General features: G+C 31.5%; 2 protein-coding genes across 3 annotated transcripts; both read right to left on the reverse strand.

Annotated features, from left to right (window-relative positions):
- Nucleotides 1-6,283: 6,283 nt before the first annotated feature.
- On the reverse strand, nt 6,284-11,531 carry LOC7459036 (uncharacterized). Of its 2 annotated transcripts, none has more exons than XM_052456359.1 (12): nt 11,211-11,531; nt 11,083-11,130; nt 10,792-10,971; nt 10,614-10,680; nt 10,356-10,420; nt 9,581-9,659; nt 9,101-9,219; nt 8,894-8,973; nt 7,877-7,946; nt 7,434-7,511; nt 7,260-7,327; nt 6,284-6,650 (listed from the first exon to the last, which is right to left on the reverse strand). In XM_052456359.1, exons 1-11 carry the CDS (start codon nt 11,442-11,444, stop codon nt 7,280-7,282), a joined length of 1,068 nt encoding a protein of 355 aa, XP_052312319.1. In that variant the 5' UTR covers nt 11,445-11,531; the 3' UTR covers nt 6,284-6,650; nt 7,260-7,279. The 2 variants fall into 2 exon arrangements, with proteins under 2 accessions (XP_052312319.1, XP_052312318.1); XM_052456358.1 differs by having other exon boundaries at nt 7,260-7,350; nt 7,433-7,511.
- Nucleotides 11,532-13,534: 2,003 nt separating this feature from the next.
- On the reverse strand, nt 13,535-19,798 carry LOC7459037 (protein phosphatase 2C 70). The gene is made up of 13 exons (XM_002315754.4): nt 19,537-19,798; nt 18,187-18,373; nt 17,883-18,083; nt 17,613-17,776; nt 17,358-17,516; nt 16,648-16,791; nt 16,465-16,526; nt 15,927-16,062; nt 14,715-14,809; nt 14,201-14,316; nt 13,991-14,120; nt 13,837-13,891; nt 13,535-13,732 (listed from the first exon to the last, which is right to left on the reverse strand). The coding sequence occupies exons 1-13, from the start codon at nt 19,681-19,683 to the stop codon at nt 13,574-13,576; spliced, it is 1,755 nt and encodes a 584-aa protein (XP_002315790.3). The 5' UTR covers nt 19,684-19,798; the 3' UTR covers nt 13,535-13,573.
- Between the last annotated feature and the right edge of the window lie 1,574 nt (nt 19,799-21,372).

Consider the following 21,372-nt stretch of genomic DNA (forward strand, 5'->3'; position numbering starts at 1 on the left):
CTAAACTAATTATGATGGATGAAATAGAAAAATATTAATAAATAAAACTTGTAAAATTCAAACAAAAAAAAATGAAGGTTTTGAAGAGAAAAAAGCCAAGGATGAAATTTGAAAAAAATAAAAAAAAAATGATCATTAACAAAATAAATAGCAATTAAAAGAACGAGATTCGAATTTGAAAGATTATAAAATCATAGGCGGGTGAAATTGAAAAAACTTTGTAATTTGATATATTATTTACAAGATAAAAAATAACATGGCTGGAATTGAAAAATAAAAAATAAATTGTAGAGGGGGCTAACCCAATAAAAGACAAGCCACAAACAAATAACAAAACAAAACCATATATATACATATATATATATAAGAAAACACCAACTTAAAAAGGAAAAAAAAAACCAAGCAAACTCGGACGAATCTTCTAAATCTAGTATAATCTTTAAAACTCACAACTCGTGAAATCATGAACTTGAGTTCCCGGTTAGAGTCTTTGTTTGGCCCAGCTAATAGCTTGCTTTAACTTAAAAAAACTGGTGCTTTTGTTCATGAATCCAGAGCTAACCTAATAAAAAATAAACTATAAAATAATAAAGTAAATTTTTTAAAAATAAAAAAAATATAAGCTTAAAAAAAAAACTCAGGTGAACCTTCTAAATATGATCTAGTCTCTAAAACTCGCAATCCGATAAATCTTAAACTAAGGTTCAAACAAGAAACTTAATTCTCAACTAAACTAATTATGATTGATGAAATCATAGAAAAATATTAATAAAAAAAACTTGCAAAAGCCAAACAAAAAAAACATGTAGGTTTTGAAGAGAAAAAAGCCAAGGATGAAATTTGAAAAAAATAAAAAAAATGATCATTAACAAAATAAATAGCAATTAAAAGAATGAGGATCGAATTTGAAAGATTATAAAATCATAGGCGGGTGAAATTGAAAAAACTTTGTAATTTGATATATTATTTACAAGATAAAAAATAAGATGGTTGAAATTGAAAAACAAATTGTAGGGGGGCTAACCCAATAAAGGACAAACCACAAACAAATCACAAAACAAAACTAAATACATATAGGAAAACACCACTTGACAAGGAAAAAAAAACTAACTCAGGCGAATCTTCTAAATATAGTACAATCTTTAAAACTCGCAACTCATGAAATCTAGAACTTGAGTTTAATTAGGAAGCTTAATTTTTGACTAATTTAATTTTGAATGATGAAATTGATAAAAAAAATATATTAATAAGAACAATAGTAACAGAAAAAATTGGCAACTCGTGAAATCGTGAACTTGAGTTTAATTAGAAAGCTTAATTTTTGACTAATTTAATTTTGAACGATAAAATTAATAAAAAAAATATTAATAAGAACAATAGTAACATAAAAAATTGGGATAAAATTTGAGAGAGAAAAACCTAAAAATGATGAAATTTAGAAGAAAAATAATAGAAATAACACCAGACAAAATAAATATCAATTAAAAAATAAGGACAAAAGTTTAAATATTAAAAAAATAGCATGGGGTAAATTAAAAAATATTTGTACTTTGATGGATTATTTATATATTAAAAAATAGTAAGGGTGAAACTAAAAAGCATTTGTAATTTGATAGATTACAAAAAAAATTGGGGTGAAATTAAAAAATATTTATAATTTTATAGTTTATTCTAAAATAAATGGAGCAATAAACAAAAGGATAAAGACTAAATGTGAAGAAAAAATAAATTGAAAAGGCTAGTTTGAAACCTTGTAGGGACTAGTGTAAAATTCAAGGAGGAGAAAGAGAAGAGAAAAAAAAGAAGAAAAAAAAGAAAAAAATAGTTGTTGATATCAAATCAAAGGTGTTTTTGGTGCACACACTACACCATCATGTAAAAAGCATCAATATCTTCGAAATACCATATTGGAAGGCAGCGTTTGGTGGCTTAACGGTCTTGCATGCGTTGCCTAAACAATGTGGGGCCATCCGCAATTGCACTCGTCAACAAATTTTTTTAAAAATAATATTGATACATTACAATTACATCAATATCCTTGAACAACCTCAAAATTTACAATAAACCAATGTAAAGTGACCCATAAACTCTTATGAAAAAAATTACATTGTTTTTGTTTTCATGAGCATCAAAGTAATTATATTTTGAAAAAAAATAAAAGGACTGAGACACCTCTCGGTAGAATGCATTAGATTTTTTTTTATTTTAAAGCTAAAGTAGTAATTTTTATGTTAAAAAAAAGAAAAATAACAAATATAAATCTATACAAAATGTTAAAGACAATCTTGTAATGATGAAAAAACAACTTTGCCTCCGATACTTAATTCAGAGGGGTTTTTTTTTCTAAGATAAGGTTATAATTATATTATTACAATGAATAATATTCTAAGTCTCATTGCACAATGACTTACTGGGGAGAATTAGTTTTTTTTAATTTCTAAATAAAATCCTAACATGATCATAAAATCAAAATCTTTAAAAAATATTATAACAATATTTCAATATTTTATACATGGCTGGAAGGAAATAAAAAAAAAAACTAATCAATGTGATAAAATCATGTAAAACATATATTAAAATTTCAGAAAATAATAATTTTATTTTAATAGAATATTCATGAGTTATTTTATTTTATTTTTTATAGTAGGCACGTAATATTTGGAAAAAAATTAGCATTCCCATAACAATATATAATAGTACTTGAGAATCATGACTACATTGAACGATAATTGAAACATCACGTTAAACCTTTTTTATGTTGCATTCAAATTAAATTCAAGAAAAGAAAAGAAAAGAAACAAAAATACACAAAAGAGCCAAGCCGAAGCATCTAGCCCAACTAAAAGAAGGCCAAACATGTATCGCCCTGCTAGGCCAGGTCCATTCATTGGATCTCTCTTTGTTTTTTTAAAGGGCAAACAATACATTATCTATCAGCCAAGATTTCGACTAGTCAAAATTTTGCTTTAAGTTTTTCTTTTTTTTTTAAAAAAAAAAACTTATTTTTACACTTAATCATGGTTATTAGACTCCATATGGAGATTGACCCTGTCAAGGAACCGAATCCTAGATTACACGGGTTGACCCGAGTCAATCCATAATTTTTTTTAAAACAAATTAAAGTTTTAATATTTTATATGAAAAAATTAAAAATCAATCAATATGAATATAGACTATACATGTTATAAATAATGAACTTTAAAAGATTATTTCAAAAGGTTTGTATTCCACATTGAAAATATACTATGTTATCTTTGAAGTTGAAGTATTTAAATCAAAAAGGTTTTTTATTCCACATTAAAAAAACATAATTTTTTTTCATGTGAATATAAAATATATATACTAAAAAGTTTCAAATCTCACATTGAAAAAATAAAACATTATTCTAGTATTTATATAGTAAACCTTGAAAATGGTTAATAACCAACTAAAAAATATATATAAAAAAGAGTCTCTTTGGCTAAGAGAAAAAACACATTTAAAAAAAAAAAGTGGGTCTTAACCAGGTTTTGTTGGGTCACCTAGGTCAACCGAGTTTTGCCAGGTTTTTGTTTACCTCGGTCTTTTGGCTTACCTAGACCAGTCCAGCCATCAGGTTGACTGGGTCCCGGGTCGACCCGCTGAGCCGGTCCAGGTTTAATAACTATGCACTTAATAAATATCATTAACCCCAATAAACTAGTCATCGAGTCTAAAACACTTTTAAATTGATAAAAAAATACAAAATCAAACTAAAAAAAATAAAGAGATTTTCTCTCTACCCTAATCTATAATTTCAAGTAAGACAAGGTCTAAAACTACATTAATTAATTTTTTTTTTAAATAGAACTCGTTAATATCAAAATGGGTTGTTTGTCACTAAGATATTGTCAATTAATGAATTTCTCTTTTATTTATTCCTTTTTAATGACTTTCTCTCTTACTCCTCAAACTTTAGAACTAGAAAATAAATAAAATGAATCTTCAAACTGGAACTGAAATTTTAGAAACTATAGGGATTATAGAAGAATAAAAAGAAAAATAAATGGTTCAAAAATAACCTTTTCATTTGATTTGAGATCCATCATGTGATTTTTCAATTTAATCTTCTTTCCTTGAATTTTTTATAATTTTTTTCCTTGAATTTTTATCTCCACAAAAAATTATGAAAAACATTCATAAATCACAACTTTACAGAATTAAAAGAGCGTTTGTAAACGGAGGTAACCTGTGTTTCTAAAAAATTTATTTTTTTTATTAAAATTTATTTTTATGTTTTGAATTGTTTTGATGTGTTGATTTTAAAAATAAATTTTAAAAATCATTTTAATATATTTTAAAATTAAAAATATTTAAAAAACAATCGCAATTTTTACGAACAACAATAATACAAATTTGAATGTTCCTAATAATTTTTCAATGGTACCTTTTTTTGTCAATATATAGCGATATACTTCCAAAGGTTACTTGGGATATGTGTCAATATTATTAAAACTCCACTATATATTGGATATGTTATATGGTTAGTTCGATGGAATCGTTTGGAGTAAAATCCAAAAAGACACCTAAACTGACCGAGTGCTTTGCTAGGCTGATGATAATTAAGTTTAATTTCTACACTATCACCTGGAGTCTAATAAAAGAAGCTACGAGAACTAAATCTATTTTATAAAATGTCTTGAATTAGAACATTTATTCTGTTAAAAAATAACCGCACGAGACTACAAATTATTGATTTCGCTGTATTAATATTGTTTTTAAATTAATATGAGTATTCAGATTAGTTTATATTCATCTCGACTAATCTTATAAATTCTAAAGTTAATAATTATATAAACTTTCAGTAATTCTGAGTCCGCTATATCAATATTTATATAGCTGAGAAAAAGTTTTGGATTTTAAAAAATACTCATATCATCTCCTTATTATAAATGCTATTTATATAAAGAAATGGAGCTGCTTTCACAGTACCACAGACCCTAATACAATTAATAAATTAAATAGAGAGAAAACCCACAAATAATAGAAGATTACTCATTAAAATTATGAAATTTTTTTTTTTTTATGAACTAAGATAACTTGATAATACAATATTCTCCAGCAAGATTAATTCACAGTAAACCAGGTTCATAACTAACACTAAAATCGAATAAAGAGTCAAATTAGAATAATAAATCACCTTTTGCTAGGATGCATGCTTAAGACAACTTGCACAAATAGAAAACTGATTGGTTTGTCTACCCCAGCTATGCTGCGAGGGATTGATTTTTTTTTTTAAATGTATATTTTTTTATTAAATTTAAAAATACAATTATTTTGAATTTTTAATTGAAACATTTTTTAATATCGTATCCGGAAAACATAATATTTTAAACTTGAATCATTGCTTATGTTAAAAAACTGAGATACAAGACACATTTATTTTTTATAAAAAAACAGCACCCCTGAAAAAAATATATTGCAAGGTAGTGTACTTGATTTATTTTAAAAAAAAACAATTGCACCTCCCAGTAACAACGGAGGAGCTGAAACCTCCCCAGTTGTCTCCAGATTCATCAAAGCATAAATGTTGCGTGGCAACTACACGTGTCTTGCCACTGCTAGCCAATCAAGACATCCATTCAAGGAAATCCCTTCAGAAAAATGGAAATAAGGGAAATCTCCAAGATTTCTCCACGAGTTTCCTTAACTGAAGGTATGATTTTTTGTTTTGTTTTGTGTTGTCAGCTACACTCACAACTTTATTATCAATACAACTAAAAGAGTTGGGGCTTTTCCCAGCTCTTTCATTGTTTATACAGGGTTTCTTTAATATTAATATGAACTTTAAAGTAGCTAGTCTTTTATATATATATAATTTCATCTTTTATTTTTTTTCTCTTTCCTTTTCAATTGAATAATTTTTAAATTTATTTTTTAAATTTTATCTTTCAATATTTGATTAATTTTAAATTGACATTCAAAATTTATTTTGATTTACTTTCCAAGAAATTCTTACAATCACAAATAATCACCCTAATATTTTATCGGAGCTTAATTTTACAAATTCTTATTTTTATTATCATATCATCAAATAGATAATAGTTTTATAAAAATAAAATTGTTAAACCTAGTCGAGTCTATAATATACATCGCAAGCTTGAAAAGTTAAATTATGAAACTCAAATTAATTGAATATGTTATTTTTTTAATATTAAAAAAAAATATTATATATATTTTTTTTAAAGTTATTTTTTACTGATTATTTAAGTTGTTTTTGAATTCATCAAATTACCCGTGTTACTTCAAAACAAAACAAACTAGATAAACAATTTGATCAGAAAATTTCAAATTTGACCAATCAGGTCAGGATAACAATCCCAAATAATTATAATGACCACATACTACACATAGACCAGCTGGATACATAGGGAGAGGCAGTGCCCTGTACTCTCCAATGGATGGATCGAACAGAAGAAGGCGAGCATCATAATCAGTGGACAAGCGGAGCATCCCATCACAGCAGCTACTCCTTGTCCTGAAGCTGAAAGAGTTTTGTTACTTACACAAACGGTCACTAAAAGTCGACAGCTACTTGAAACGAATCTTCTTGACAACCACCACCAACAGAATACAGCTGTGGCCCTTGTAAAATTGTAAGAATGACACTGCTATGGTTATGCTTGCAATCTCTATCAAGATGGTAACAGTTTGAGTTAGAGATTGAGGAGAAAATAAGGGAAGCAAACCCCAGTATTTTGAGACTTCACTTGTCCAAGAAATATTTCCTACTTAATTAACAATAAATAAACATAACTTAAGATAAATCTCTTGTAATAACGAGAAAGATTTGAAGCAGGCCAAAATAAGTAAATATCTACAAAATGAAAATGAGAAGCACGATCCAAGTACAACTGGACGGTGGCAATTAAAATGAAAATGAGAAGCCGATCCAAGTAAAACTGGACAGTAGGAAATCAGGTTGTTGGTAGAATTGCTAGTCAACACTAGCCAATGCTTGAAAGAAACCTCATCAAAGCATAGCATGTAATAAATCAGTTGTAATTCATGTTACTGGTTGAAATTAAGAATATTGGCATTGAAGGATTGAACAACTATCACCAAAATTTTTCAGATAAGATACTAGAAAGAAATTACAAATTTTTGCAACCATACAGCTTAAACTAGAGTAAGGAAATGAAAACTCTTCAATCTTCCACATTGCAAGCAGCTAATTCCAGGATCTTCAAAATTTGTTTTTAGAAGACTCAAAAGGGTCAAGAGCAGAATGGCCATTATACCTGGCTGACTTCTGGTAACTTCAATGTTGAACTCTTTGCATTGCTCGGCTGATTGGTTCTTGGAAATACTGAAGTGATATGAAAATTGCTTCATGTTAAGAAGATACATATTTTATTTAGATCACATGTTTCGTATATGGGTACATAGACGACAGGCCAATCAAAGAGTACCACCTCGGTTCGAATAGTCCGACTTCCTTGATGGGGACACGTGTTCAAGTATGAATCCAATACTTCACGAACATCTTTACCCTGAAAGAATAAGAAACACCAAAACCAGTATTCAGTACACAATTCTCACAAAAATGTTGAATCAACCATTGGTTGGCGATGACCAGCTTAAGCATATGCCATCAAACAGATTTGAATCGAGTACAAGGAGCATGGATGTATGAGAAGAAGTGAGGTGTTTTTTTCCCAGATAAAATTTTATTCCTTGAAAACCATATACCAAGGAAGAAGAGGTGAATAACATGTCCCTGAAAGAAAAATCAACAACCCCCCGAACCCCTATCCAAAAAAAAAAGGAAAAAAAGAAATAAAATCAAAAGGAAAAGGAAAAGAAGAAGGAACAAAATGATTAGCTAATGGCAATGGATGTTCCAATGAAGCGATACTTTTAAGTTACTGTCTTCTTCAATACTCTCTTCCAATCCAGCAAGCCCGCCAAAAGCAATCAACAGATGCCTAACAGATGGAAAATACAACGAAATTATCAATGGATCACATTTGAATAAAATGAATAGGTGTTCCTACTTTATACCAGCATATGGCAGAGCTAAAAAGAATATGACTAATGGAGATCACAATCCTCCAAAGGCAGGGCATGCCTATCACTTGCCAAACTAAATATTTTGGTTGCATCTCAAAGCGAATCCTTATTTAATCATTTTATTAAAAAGCTAAGTGCCTTAAATTGACCCACAGTCAAGATAGAGGAATACACAGTCAACATCCCATACCCTAACAGTAGTGAAGTTTTGCTCTGAAAACAATTAAACAGGATAATTTCAAGAACTTCTTGGAACATTTTTATGTTTATGCAACCCTCATATGCACTGTATACTTGTGCTCAAGTTCTCTTAATGTATAAATAAATCCCCAAAAAAAGGAAAGAAATGGCAGGTTGATCACGCTCGAAAAACTTCTTAACAGGACATGTAAGGTGTGCCCATCAGTACTTAATGATTGCCTCCAAAGGCATATGCTAAGTTATCTGAAAACCTAAAGAAGCAGCCATATATTACAAAAATCACAATTCAGCCTGCTGTCTCAAGCACTAAAAACAAAGTCATCATACAATTCTGAGTGCTGAGCATTAAACATGTCAATGCATCAGCAGTAAAATTGTCCAATCATTCTACAAGAAAAAATCACTGAGAACCATATCTCTTATTCTTTACTATTCAGCCTACCCTGTTTGATAACAGTAAATCCTCTAGGCAGCAATGGTATCGTGTTGGCACATTTTCTAATTTATATGGGAGCATTTTTATTATTAGGAGAAAGGTAAAGGCTCTTCAGAAGCAACAAGTTAAACGAACTGCACAGGGAATAGAAATCCCCTCCAGTCACCAAGAAGCAGCTAACCAGAGAAAGTTACACCAAGGATCTAATGTAGAACAAGAGCATACCTGAATGTTGGTAAAGAAAGCTCTGATGAGTTAATAATGAGACCATGCTCTGAGGTACCAATCAAAAGATCATAGCCACCCTGTGATTGACATCATAGAAGTTGATAAAAGCCTTCAATTAATGATAGGCAAAAAACTAATGTGCAGGTATACCAAGGTACACAGAAAAAAGCTAAAAAAAAAGCTAAAAAATTAAAGAATCAATACCCTGTATGGACAATCCTTAAATACTGAGCTGATATTAGAAGCATATCGCACTCTATACCCCCAATACAATCCTGCTTCCTCCCTTGGCTTCGATAATGAGACAACCTGGCGTGGTGAATCTAGATAAATGCAATATAAAATTCACAATTGTACCAAAGTTAACATAAACAGCAAACTAGTGCTTAATATAGGTTAATGATAAAACATGGAGTCATTATAAGGACCAAAAACCAAGAAAAAGAAAAAAAAAGGATAGGTTTCTGAATCAAAGGGGCTCTAACATGGAAATAAAGAAAAGGATCTGTATCTACTGCGCCTAAATTTATCTTTGATGCTCAAAACATCAGTTCAATAAATTAAAAATCAGAAATAAGTTTTCTACCTTTTTCTTCAGAAATATCCCCAAATAACGATGGGAAACAACTCAGCCAAAGTTCAAAACTTTATAGCAAAGGGAAAAGGTGACAGAAATCCATTTACCATCATCCAAATTGCGGTTGATTCCCATAGCCACAGTTACTCTTATTCCAGGTTCAAGCGCTTGATTTACAACAACATTCTGCATGATTTAGTTCAAATCCATAAGACATAAACTTACCGGAGACCACTTGCCTATCTAGACTTGAAAGGGAAAGCATTAAAATCAGCATGAAAAAAGACTAATAAATTAACCCATAAGACATAAAACTAGTACTACGAAATAAAATATAAATGAAGAAAATGGAAAAAGCACACCCAGAAACATAAGAAGGTAACATCAGGTATTGAAAATGCTATAAAGATAAATAGAAAAAGAGGATTTATAATGTACACTCTCGTCACTCACATTAGTTCTTAGCAACTGCAGTCAAGATATGTAGTGATGAAGGATTGACTTTGTAGTGTTTACATCCTCTTTGCACAAAATTGAGTTCCATCATGAAATTAAATCAAAGCAAGAGTGTCAAGCAGTGGTGGAACATCTAAACTTCAATTTGATGGTGATCAAAAACTTTCTTGTCAAGATCAAAGAGTGGTGGAGCATCTAAACTTCTATCTGATTGTGATCACATATTTTCTTATCAAGATTAAAGTGACTTGAGTATAATTGAAAGAAGACCGTCACCAAGAAACTACACAACTCTGACTATGTGAATGATAGACAGCTGATAGCATGCATGATTTGTGGGTCCTCAAATTATTTTTTTTCAACCAAAAGGGACAAAAAACGGTGAAAGCCACAGATTAGCCTGCAGAAACTTCGATAGAGCATTACCTTACTTAAACCCACATCAACTAGTGTTTCCCCAGAGTTTGAAACTTTTTCATTTAGCGTGACACCTACAATGTTATTGTAAGACACGTCAAAAGTTGGCGCTAAACAGAGAGTACGAATATAAACAGTGCACAGATGAAGTTAATCTAAAAAAAAAATAAAGATCACCGGAGATCAAACACAAATACAAAAAGAAGGGGAAAGAAGTATCAAGTGAATATCCTTGAAAACAATAAGAGGAAAATGGGGAAAGCTTACCTTCCCTAAACGGAGCCCATTCATGTTTGCGCAGATGGTGTGGAGCATCAAGCGGGGGCAACATTCCCTAGAAAACACAAGAACAATAGTACAAACAACATTAGTTGAACAAGCAACAAAGGAAAAATACTTGACGCGAAACAAATAGGATTCAATAATGAATTGGTCCCTCACACACCACAAATCTTAAGTTATTATGCTTTGGAAAGAGAGCTTTTCTTAAATACTGCGGAGTCTCTAAATACCGCAAGATCCTTATGAAAAAAGCCCCACCACTCTCATTCTCATCGGAATTGTTGTTTGTCGTAACAGTAGGATCCTCTTTCTCAGAACTACTCTTATTATCAAACACCACCACCTGTTTATATAACATAACCATTGCTTAGTTTTCTCAACAAAGAATCAATAATGAGTATGCATTATTTATTAATAAACAGACGGTGAAGCCATTGAAAATCAATATAGAAACCTCATCGATTCGAAATATAGTCGCGGCACGAGCAATTTGACCAGCCAACTGAAAACGAAAACAGAAAATTAAAGACAATTGAATATAGAAGAAAAAATAGAAATGCTAAAATAGAGAGGGTAAAGTACTCGAGTGGCGAGTTCGAGAGACTGAGCATTATTGATGATGGAACCAGAAACGGCTATGCTGACTGTAGGTATTTCCTTTGCTTCTTTATCCCTCTCATTTCTTTCTTTGTTTCTCCTCCTCCTCTTCTTTTTGTGAGAATCGCCATTAGTGAGCTCGAGCTCGTTTTCTGCTTTGTCGTTTTCAACTCTCTCTGCTTGAATTTCGGCTTCCGCTCTCTTCTGCTTCTTCTCCATTTTGTTTCGTTGGGGTTTATACAGAGTAGAGTAGAGACAGGACGCGCGTTTGGCAAGGGTTTATTAGAGGTTGGGGCAGTTTGTACTTTGCTTGTGGTGTGCAGTAAGCTAACTTAACTTATAACGTTTTTTTCGGTTGTTTTTTAAAATATATTTTATTTAAATATATATAAAATAATATTTTTTTATTTTTAAAAAAATATTTTTAATATAATACATTAAAATAATTTAAAATTATCAAAAAATATTATTTTAAAATAAAATAAAATTAAAAATTCAAACTTTTTTAAAAATATTTTTAAAATGCAAATGCAAAGGCAAACTTAATTAAATTGTAGTTTTGATTTTCGAGAAAAGAATTAATTACCTCCCCTTATTTTAAAAACTATTTCTCTAATTTTTTGATATCATGCTTAATTTAATTTAATTTAATTTAATTTTCCTTTATTATAAAATGTTTGGTTTTTTTGACACATTTCCTTTATTTTTTGTGTGTGTCTATAAAATAAAAGGCTGTTGTTTTTTTTTTCTTTGAATAATTTTTAAAACTGAAAAACTATTTTGAAAACAAGACAATAATCCTGTAGTTTTTCTTTTTTGATATTCAATTCAATTATATCACACCAGCTATCACAACATGCATTATGTTCATTATTTAGAGCCACTTTAAGCTAAAAACTATTTGAACAACAACTCAAAATCTTTAATTAATAAAAGAATTTAAATATAAATAAAAATTATTAATATAAAAAATATATTTTTAAAACATGTTATTTATAATTTTATTCAATAACTCGCCATTAACCTCAAAGCCGACTGTGCCACCAACATCACCCTCCGATATCATATTCACATTCTTCGCTTTTATTTTTTCCTACGAACACCAACGAAACCAATTTCAGCCACGTTTGACGAATAGAGAGCGACTCTTTTCGCAATACAAAGTCACCCTTTCTGCGTATCTCAGATCACTTCTACTCATTGTACTACTTCCTTGGAAGGTCCGACTCTGACTGGCCCAGTGGACACGCACGGTTCATGTTCTGCTCACTTGTCTGAAAAAAAGACAATGTCATGGGAGGAAACGGTGAACAAATATCAGAGAAGAGAGTCTTTCCCGTAAGGTTAATCTGTCTGCTTGTTGCACGTTCCATCGTGGACCAGACAACAGCAATGCCAAAAGTGAATGCTCCTCGAGTTACGCTCGGATTAGAGTCACGTGCCCTAATTACATAATGTTATATGGCTTTTGAAATTCTAGGGTATTTTTCCTTTCCAGCACGTGTTAGAAAATTTTGAAGAAACAACACGAGGAAAAAGATCTTAGAATTTTATTTTTTTGAAATATCACAATTCAGGAAATACTTATTCAGGAACTGCTATATTTTAATTTTAACAAAAAACAACTAAGGAAGATAAGAGAGTGAAAATAAAAAGAAAAAGATTTGAGAGTCACTAGATTTCCAACGATAACCTCTCTTTACATGTGACTTACATCATACATGTGATACATCATACATGTGACTTACATCCAATTATTATTAATAATTTTTCTTGATACCTATGGATTTATCCCATTAAGTTTTTTCAATGGTATGAAAATGTCATCAGATTATATTTTTAATCTCTTTTCCTCAATCTCCCCTATTTGCTGTTTGTGTAAAACTAAAATGCCATAGCTCCTTACTATTTTCCAAAGTCTTTTTCAGCCTGTACTAGTTTCCAATTTTTTTTAAATGTGCTGATTTCAAAAAAAAAAAATCAAAATTATTTCAAACATTACACTCAGAAAACCAGCTATGGCGAACTCCAACATCCTTGCAAAGCCACAGAAATTCCGGAATTGGTCCTTAGCGATTAGGGTAGAGGCGGATCCATGCAAGTTACCAAGGCTAATTTGGGTCGAGACACTGTTACTGTTAGTTTATTCCCAAAGTGATGAGACCAGCGTGTTTATAGCCTGTTGTGCACCAACTTCAAGTCGAGAAGCTAAAATTTTGCTGAACACATTATCTCGATGCATATACCCATCTGACGGGAAACAGTGTATATAGATGGAGACTACAGCTCAAAGAAAAACGACTCCAGGAAAAAAAAAATTAAATGTACACTAAAACTTGTAATTTACATTAAGAATCAACTTTACAAGATATTCTAAATTTTCTGTCAAAGTCCAAGAAAACTATAGAGGTGTTATCCTCTGTTCGCAATGTTTTAGCCTCGGTCAACAAAATGCTTGCAACCTTCTCGGCTACATTCTCTCCATCTGCAGAATACTTCTGCTTTGCCTGTATAGATAAAAAAATGCAAAATGTCATTAGAATATAAAAATTTCCACAAACTCATAAGTAACATGTATCATGTTAGAATGAGAAGATGAAAGGAGGCTAACCTGCATGGCAAGCTGGACGGCCTTCTTTAAACTAATAACATCCCAAAAGCCATCGCTGCAATTTTTGAAGGATCCAGATTCACACTTCCAGTAAATATATAATAAACAGAATTTGTATAGACAGCAAAATTTGTAAGTTCCGTTCAGAAATCACCTCGCCAATAGTGCAAAAGCACTGCTCGCTTGCTTAACATGTACAGTTTCACTTATATAAGGCTCTGAACTAAAGCGGGGTTCCTGCTGTTTCAGAAATTTGTCACCAAGCATCCGAGCAAGGTTCAAGCCTGAACAGGGAAAAGTAAGGGTGAGTTATTATCTACACAACGATATGAAACATGTCATAAAATGTCACCCCTTAACTTACCATAAAGCCGTGTTTCTCCATCTCTCAATGGTTCTCCAGTTTCATTAAGTCGAAGTCTTTCAGAGTAACTACTTACTCTGTGATCTTCTGTCATCTTAATCTGCTTCCCATCAACACTGAAAATATGGTATTAAAGATGCAGTTATGATAGCAAAAAATAAAGTTTTTTTTGTTTTTCATGTTATATTTAGAAATCCATAACTTTTGGTATGTCCTAAATCAGATTGGTGTAGCTTCATATTAACAGCAGCCAATAGGGCAGTCCCTTTCAAAAGGTGAGTACTCTGTGTCAGAGTTAAAAGCTTTTCAAGGAAAATTGGTACTCCTGATAAGCTTTTTTTAGGATGACTGTTAAACAAGGACCACTATTTGATAGCTTATCAAGGCCTGATTGTGAGTTGTAAGATTCCATTTTCGTATAGATTTAAGTTATAATCGAAGCATTCTACAGCTTTTTTGGGATTTTGATTTTTGTCGGCACTCTTCAAATTACAATGAGAATATAAAAACATACTTCATAATGCAAGCTGCATCTCCAACATTGGCACATTGTGCAAAGAAATTTTCATCACTATCAGCCCAAACCAGAAGCAATGTTGCAGCACAACCCTGCAGGGAATTGGCCATTATAATATGCAAGATGATAATCTTTTAAGTTTTTGATGCACAAAAAAGGTTCAAAAGTAGGTAATAAAATCATTTCACAGTGGTGACAGTAAACAATCTACAATTTCACCACTCTTCTCTTAACTTGAATCAGGAAACGATACAAGTTAAACTAGAAAATCAACAGGTTAACAAGAGTTAAATCCACTTAAGTGCAATGTTGCTCTGAATTCAACCAGCCATGCTTTCCAAATACAAGAATAAAGATACAAGAATAAAGAAGAGAAAGTGCCTTCTTATAAAAATTAGTAACATAATTTGTTCAATCCCCCTTTTATTTCTATTAAAAAAAGTGTGCAAGTGCATCATCACCAAGGACCTGAGGTGCTTCATTGATCCAAGTTATCTTTGAACAAAACACCCCGGTAATGATCTTTTGACAATCCACAAAATGCTCATATTCTAACTAGCCGGTTCATTTAAGAGTTAAAACAACACATTGCCCAAATATGACCTTCCACAAAACAGGTACATGAAAATAAGAAACCAGTTAAGGTTTCATCATTAAGCAGATATGAATGTGTTAGAAGTTCTAGCTGAATTCTACATGTGCTCTCCTGCACCAGGTAATAAACCAAGATACAGCAAGAGGAGCAATAGTGAGTGTCTAGACATAAACCATACTGCTAGCCTGCAATTTGATCCCAAAACATCATGTATCGTAAAATAGTAATTGTGATGCATTGCTTACCAACTGGTCATCCACTAGCCTCTGATTAGCCTACTTCATTTAGCTACTTTTTATTATGCAGGGACACCTACATAGTGGTTGTCACAATTCAAGAAACAATCAAAAGCAGCAGATCAGACTTGGCCATTGATGAACAACTAAGGCGGCTGTTTGAAAATTCAAAAACCAGCCATCCTGTATCACAAAGGCAGTGTGGTATAGCTCAAGTCACCTAATGGGGTTAATTTGCAATTGGAGTAAACTTGTTTCGACCTTCCTCAACCATCCCAAACAATTTTTGGATGCAAACATGAAAAGCTTTTTAAATTAAGACTTTAAGAAATCATAATCAGTAGATACAAACAAAACAAGAAAAGCCAGGGGAAAAACCTCATAATAGTTATTCATATCAGCTTCAGTTTGAGAAAATGCAACTCTAAGAACATCTGAGGCATCACATTGCAATAAAACCCTCTCCCTTACAAGAGAATCTGACAGAATACTGGCAACCTTCTCAGGAAGCATTCTGGAAAAAAAAACATAATGAAAAAGTAATTACTAAATTACCATAAAGGTATGATAAGCAGCCAATTCATCATATAAATGCAGAATCAGGGGATAAAATAGACAAGGATAGCAAAGATTGGACTCATGAGTAGTGAATAAGGGAAAAAGAAGAGAAAGAAAACCACAGGATATTAGACGCAATAGAAAAGTGGTTTCTTTTAGAGCATATTCTTTAAACCAGTGAACATCAAATGACAATCTCAACCAGCCACCTTCTTGTACAAGAACAACAAGTAAAGCGTGCAAGTGTGCGAGGTAGTTTGCTTTCACAGACTTTCACAGTTAGAGGTGACAATAGGAAAATGATCTTGGTTTAATCTACATCAAGGTAATATGTTAAAACTGAAACGAGAACACTAACTTGCTAGCAGATTTTGCAGCAGCTACTCCACTATGTCCATCACAGATACCAAATACTCCAAACTGCAAGGTAGGCATTTAGATCCTTTAACTTTCCTGACAAAATATTTATACATCCCTTCTCCCCGCAAAAAAAAAACATTAAAATGTTGCTTCATATGCAAGATCAAAAAATAAAAAATACCTGGGGAATGCCAGGAAGGGGCCACTGGTAATAGCACACATCTTCCATGGCAAGCTTTTTTACTCCTCGTCGCAAAGCCATGGGATCTGATGCCATGCCCACGCTGAAGGGTGTTTGGCTCTCAAATTTAGAGGTCACATGAACCTGGCACAGAGAAGATATCTTTACAGTTAGAGAATATGCAGCAAGAACTGTTCTTTCAACACAAAACAGGCTATATATATTTGTAGTTCCTCAAGATTTCAGGTTCATATCACATCCATCACCAGAAAAGAAATCATGAAAAACATAAATGAAGCAGCCACTGCCATACATACAGCAATGAAGCAGTGGGAACTACGGAAATTGTTGAGGTTATCGTGAGGCTTCATGTATGCTTTGTTTTGGAAACTCATGATAGTTATGTAAGAGCATAATCTAATAGTCAGGTGGTAGTGGGGAGTTTGGAAATGGTGTGTAAAATTTGGAATTTCATTCTCTTCTCTAGTCAGAAAAATTATGGAATTTCAATAGCAAGATTTTTAAATCCTATCAAGTTGGGTAAAGTTATGGTGTCTCGAGAAATCACGAGGGACGTAAGTGTTATGAATTCATGATTCTAAAATAAATTCAGTTATTCATGCATGGTTAAATTTAACTATTCAATCTGCATCATATCACAGATGCTAAAATGCTAAAATGCAACTTGATAAACAAGCAGGTTGGCTTACATGAACATTTGAGGTTGTGCCAAGCGTTATTATATCTCCATTTGAAAGCTCAACAGGATCACCCCAAAGTCTACTTCCAGAATCAGGATGGCTAATCAACTGAGAATTCAAAAGCGTTCCATTTAGGCTACCCATGTCCACCAATTCCCATTTATTTTTCTGAAAACCCAAAAGGAAGTCTATGATAAGCAGTGTGCCACATGCAAAGCACAGATCCAAACTAAAATCAAAGTGGAATAGTTATCAAGAAATTACATCCGCATTCCAGTTGATCATAGCATGCTTCCCTGACACCTCTGAATCCTTCAATAGCAAGTCACTGGAAACCCTCCCAAGGGTCAGTGGGCCACTTATTGACTGTACAGAGCAACGGAGCCCACTAGAAGGACCGGAGATAACTTCCAGAGAGAGACAACTTCCTGCATTTCTAACAGAAAAATATGATAACATGTTTTTCACATTTGGACAAATAAAGGAACGTATCAAGAAGTAACCTCTTTCCCACAAGTGACAGAAAAAAATTACTTTGATCAGTGATGACCTTTGGCACAAACTCTTGAAGTAAATCATTTTCCAAACCATATTTCAAATTAGGATTCTGATCTTCCAGTCTAGCATGCTTTTGCACTTCAGCTAAGGGCTCTGTCAATGAAAGGCACCTGAAGGTTTGGCCAGTTGAAAGCTCCTCTATCTGGTCCGAAACTACATCTAAAACAATGCTATCACCTGGAGTAGTAGAGAATAAAATTTAAGCCCTAGAGAATAGAAGAAAAATTAAATAAGCACATGAATTGATATAAAGGAATAGGAATCACACCATAAAACTTACCTTGGTTCAACTGGGGAGAAGCGGAAGGAAGCCTCTGCTTATATACAAGTCCATGAGTCCAAGGTGAGCGCGATAGCCCTTCATTTTGACTATATGCTCCCTCTAGATCATTACTTCTTGTTAATTCATTGCCTTGATCACGTGCATTTGCATCATCCAAGACAAGGGGCCTCTCTAACTCACCAACCTAAAAAATGGAGATGTTTCGAGGCATGAGCAGAGCCAATCAGAAAGTGAGATGCATGATGATATGCATGCAGTAAGTACAAGATTTTAGTATTGGTGCAAATATATTGACTGAAATATATACATATTTCATCAGCCTTAGTGCATTGATACTATGTGCGTTGAAATCAACATATGGACAATTACTAGTACATCATTTTTCAGTGTTTAAAGAAAAGCCCTGACTCTCATATTTGAGATGAGCACAAACAAGGATAAGATAAACTTGTTAGATCTAAAATATTTAAAAGGTATTATAAGTGAAAAAGTTTCCTATACATACCTCATTGAATACAGATATGATTACCTTAAACAAGTTTAATCAGCTACTTGATAAAAAATGTCCCGAAACATAAAGTTTGATGCCCCACAAGGTAAAAATTTAATACCGCACTCATCACATTCACACTCTGTCAGCTAAAGTAAAATGCAATAACAATAGATATCTGCAAGTTTATGTAAGATTATGAGACCGTAACGATTATAATCCTTCTTCCCATAAAGATCATCTCCACACAAGCAAACAAATGCAACCATTACTAAAATTAACAAGCTCATTCGCAAAACACCATATATAAGTAACACCGATATGAAATCAATCAAATCCCATTTATTTAAGCAGTAATTAAAATCCTCGTCCGAGAAATAGAGAAAATATATAATGGTCATGACAAATAAATGCTTGCTGTATTCGCTGCCTGAAACACAATCAACTAACTGATAGCACAGTGGACGGATTGCTCAACCATCAATTGACCAGATCCTACTCAAACTAATGGACAATCTTTAAACAAATGAGTATAGACAAGCAAGCACAAGTTCCAGCGTCAATCAAACCCCTAATTCTTAAAAAGAGTCTGGTGAGACCAAATATTAGCCAGCATCACTTACAAAAAATAAACCTCAATAAAATTAAAACCCTCCGCACTGGTTTCTATTTTCGTTCTCAAATCCTTACAAAAAATGATCTAGCAATAAACAAAAGTAAGGTCGAGTCGGCCCTAACAGAACCCCTACGATTCCCCACCAACCAAACCGGACATCACATTTGTGGTAAAAAGGAAAAACCTAAGCAAACGAAGAAGCAAGAACAGAATTAGATTATAGATGTTGTTGTTGTTGTACCTTGAGAGTGCGAGAAGGAGAAGAAAGGGACGAGAAGAAACGCCATGGTTTACAGGCGATGAGGATAAGGAGAATGACCAGAAGCAGCATAAGGAGAGGAAGAAAGACACCGGCAGTGCTCCCTTGTAACATCATCGCCATACTCATGTCTTTCTCTCTCTTGTCTCCCTAGACAGGATTAGAGATTGGACTCCTGATTTGCGAGAACCTCGCTTTGAAATGGTCGCACTTTCACACGCTCCCCTTCTAGTTTATTTATTTAATTCTTTGTTTTTTACTAGCATACGCTATATGGTAGTGCGAGTAGTATTTTCTTTCTTTCTTTTTTCCCCTGCTGTCTTTGTAAACATATGCCGTTAAAGCACCGTTTTGTTTTGCGTTGGAGTTTATCATTATGTTTGAAAAATGCTTTTAAAAAAATTAATTTTTTTATTTTAAATTAATATATTTTTTATAATTTTAAATTATTTTAATGAGCTAATTTCAAAAATAATTTTTAAAAAATAAAAAAATATTATTGACATACTTTTCTGAGTGAAAAAAACTTTAAAAAACAACCACAACCATACTTTCAAACATGCCCGAGTGGGTTAAGTTTTAAATTTTTTTATTTAAATATTTTTTATTATGTTAATATTAAAAATAACTTTTTAAAAAAATATATTATTTAATATATTTTTAAATAAAAAAACATTTTAAAAATAAATTATCACCATACTTTCAAACATTCTTTACATTTCTAAGAAGAATTTTTTTCTTTGCAAGTGGAGAGATGGAATGAACTAGCGTGTATCATTTGAAAAAAAATAGCACGTACGTATGAAAAAGTTTATTCCCCGTAACTCAATTGAAATATAATGAGGTTTAATTCTATTATCTTTTCCAAGTGGAAGAAATACGAAAAAATATAGATGAAAGTTGATGTGAGTGGGTATGTTTATTGTCTAAAAAAATTGAATTACATTAAATGGAAGTAAGTGAAATGCGTGTGACACTTGCCATGTACTTATAAATCAAATGTCTCAGTTTTATGTATGTAACTCTAAGTATTTTTATCTATATTGTTTATATTTTTATTTTCATTTGTTTTATTTATTTATTATATATTATGTCATTCTTTTTTATTGTATTTATTTTATTTAAAATGATTTATAAAATTATGTTTTTTTAATTTTATTGTTTTTCAATTTTTTTATCCTTCGGATTTTATCTTTATTATTTTAATTATTATTTATTTTATTTTAAATAATTTATGAAGTTGTATATTTTTTTCAATTTTATCCTCCTTCAACCTTTCCATGAGATTTAGAGACCCGCCAATAATAAAATCAATGATTTTTGATAAAAAATTATAATAAATTAAAAAATAATTTTAAATTCTAAAGAACACGAGTATTTGTTATTAGTTATGTACAATAAATGTTATGTAAAATAAAAACATGGATAAAAAATATAAAAATAGACGACATCATGGGTTATTCGACCAATGATTATTTTTAAGTAATGATTTCATTTAACAATTATTTTTTAAAAATTATTATTTTATTATTATTCATGTTTTAGGTTTTATTTTCGATATTCAACCTTGTTTTAATTTTATTGAAATTCATGGTGATTCGTGAGTAAGCACATAATGATTTTTGCATAGCAAAATCTCTATTTCTTCTAATTTTTTCTATGATTATTTGAAACATATTTTGTATGTGTATTATTAAACTAAATTATAGTATTTTTTAATTCAATAATTTGTTTAAATTTATTTAAAATGAATAAATTTTAATTTTTACTCAACAAACATGTTTGATTTTCAAATGATAATTTATATGTTAGAAAACT

This window comes from Populus trichocarpa, chromosome 10 (assembly GCF_000002775.5).
Source record: "Populus trichocarpa isolate Nisqually-1 chromosome 10, P.trichocarpa_v4.1, whole genome shotgun sequence".
Classification (NCBI taxonomy): domain Eukaryota; kingdom Viridiplantae; phylum Streptophyta; class Magnoliopsida; order Malpighiales; family Salicaceae; genus Populus; species Populus trichocarpa.

Bases quoted from the DNA above. Each gene is read 5' to 3' on its own strand.
- LOC7459036 (XM_052456358.1), bottom strand. From the start codon at position 11,444: ATGGAGAAGAAGCAGAAGAGAGCGGAAGCCGAAATTCAAGCAGAGAGA. The intron at 10,421-10,613 runs GTAAGCTTTCCC...ATAACATTGTAG, and splicing joins ATGGGCTCCGTTTAGGGAAG to GTGTCACGCTAAATGAAAAA. The intron at 7,351-7,432 runs TGGTACTCTTTG...CTTCTTAACATG, and splicing joins TCGGACTATTCGAACCGAGG to AAGCAATTTTCATATCACTT.
- LOC7459037 (XM_002315754.4), bottom strand. From the start codon at position 19,683: ATGAGTATGGCGATGATGTTACAAGGGAGCACTGCCGGTGTCTTTCTT. The intron at 17,777-17,882 runs GTAATTTTTTTC...TTAGAAATGCAG, and splicing joins AAAGGTCATCACTGATCAAA to GAAGTTGTCTCTCTCTGGAA. The intron at 16,063-16,464 runs GTTAGTGTTCTC...TTTTTTTTCCAG, and splicing joins GCTGCAAAATCTGCTAGCAA to AATGCTTCCTGAGAAGGTTG.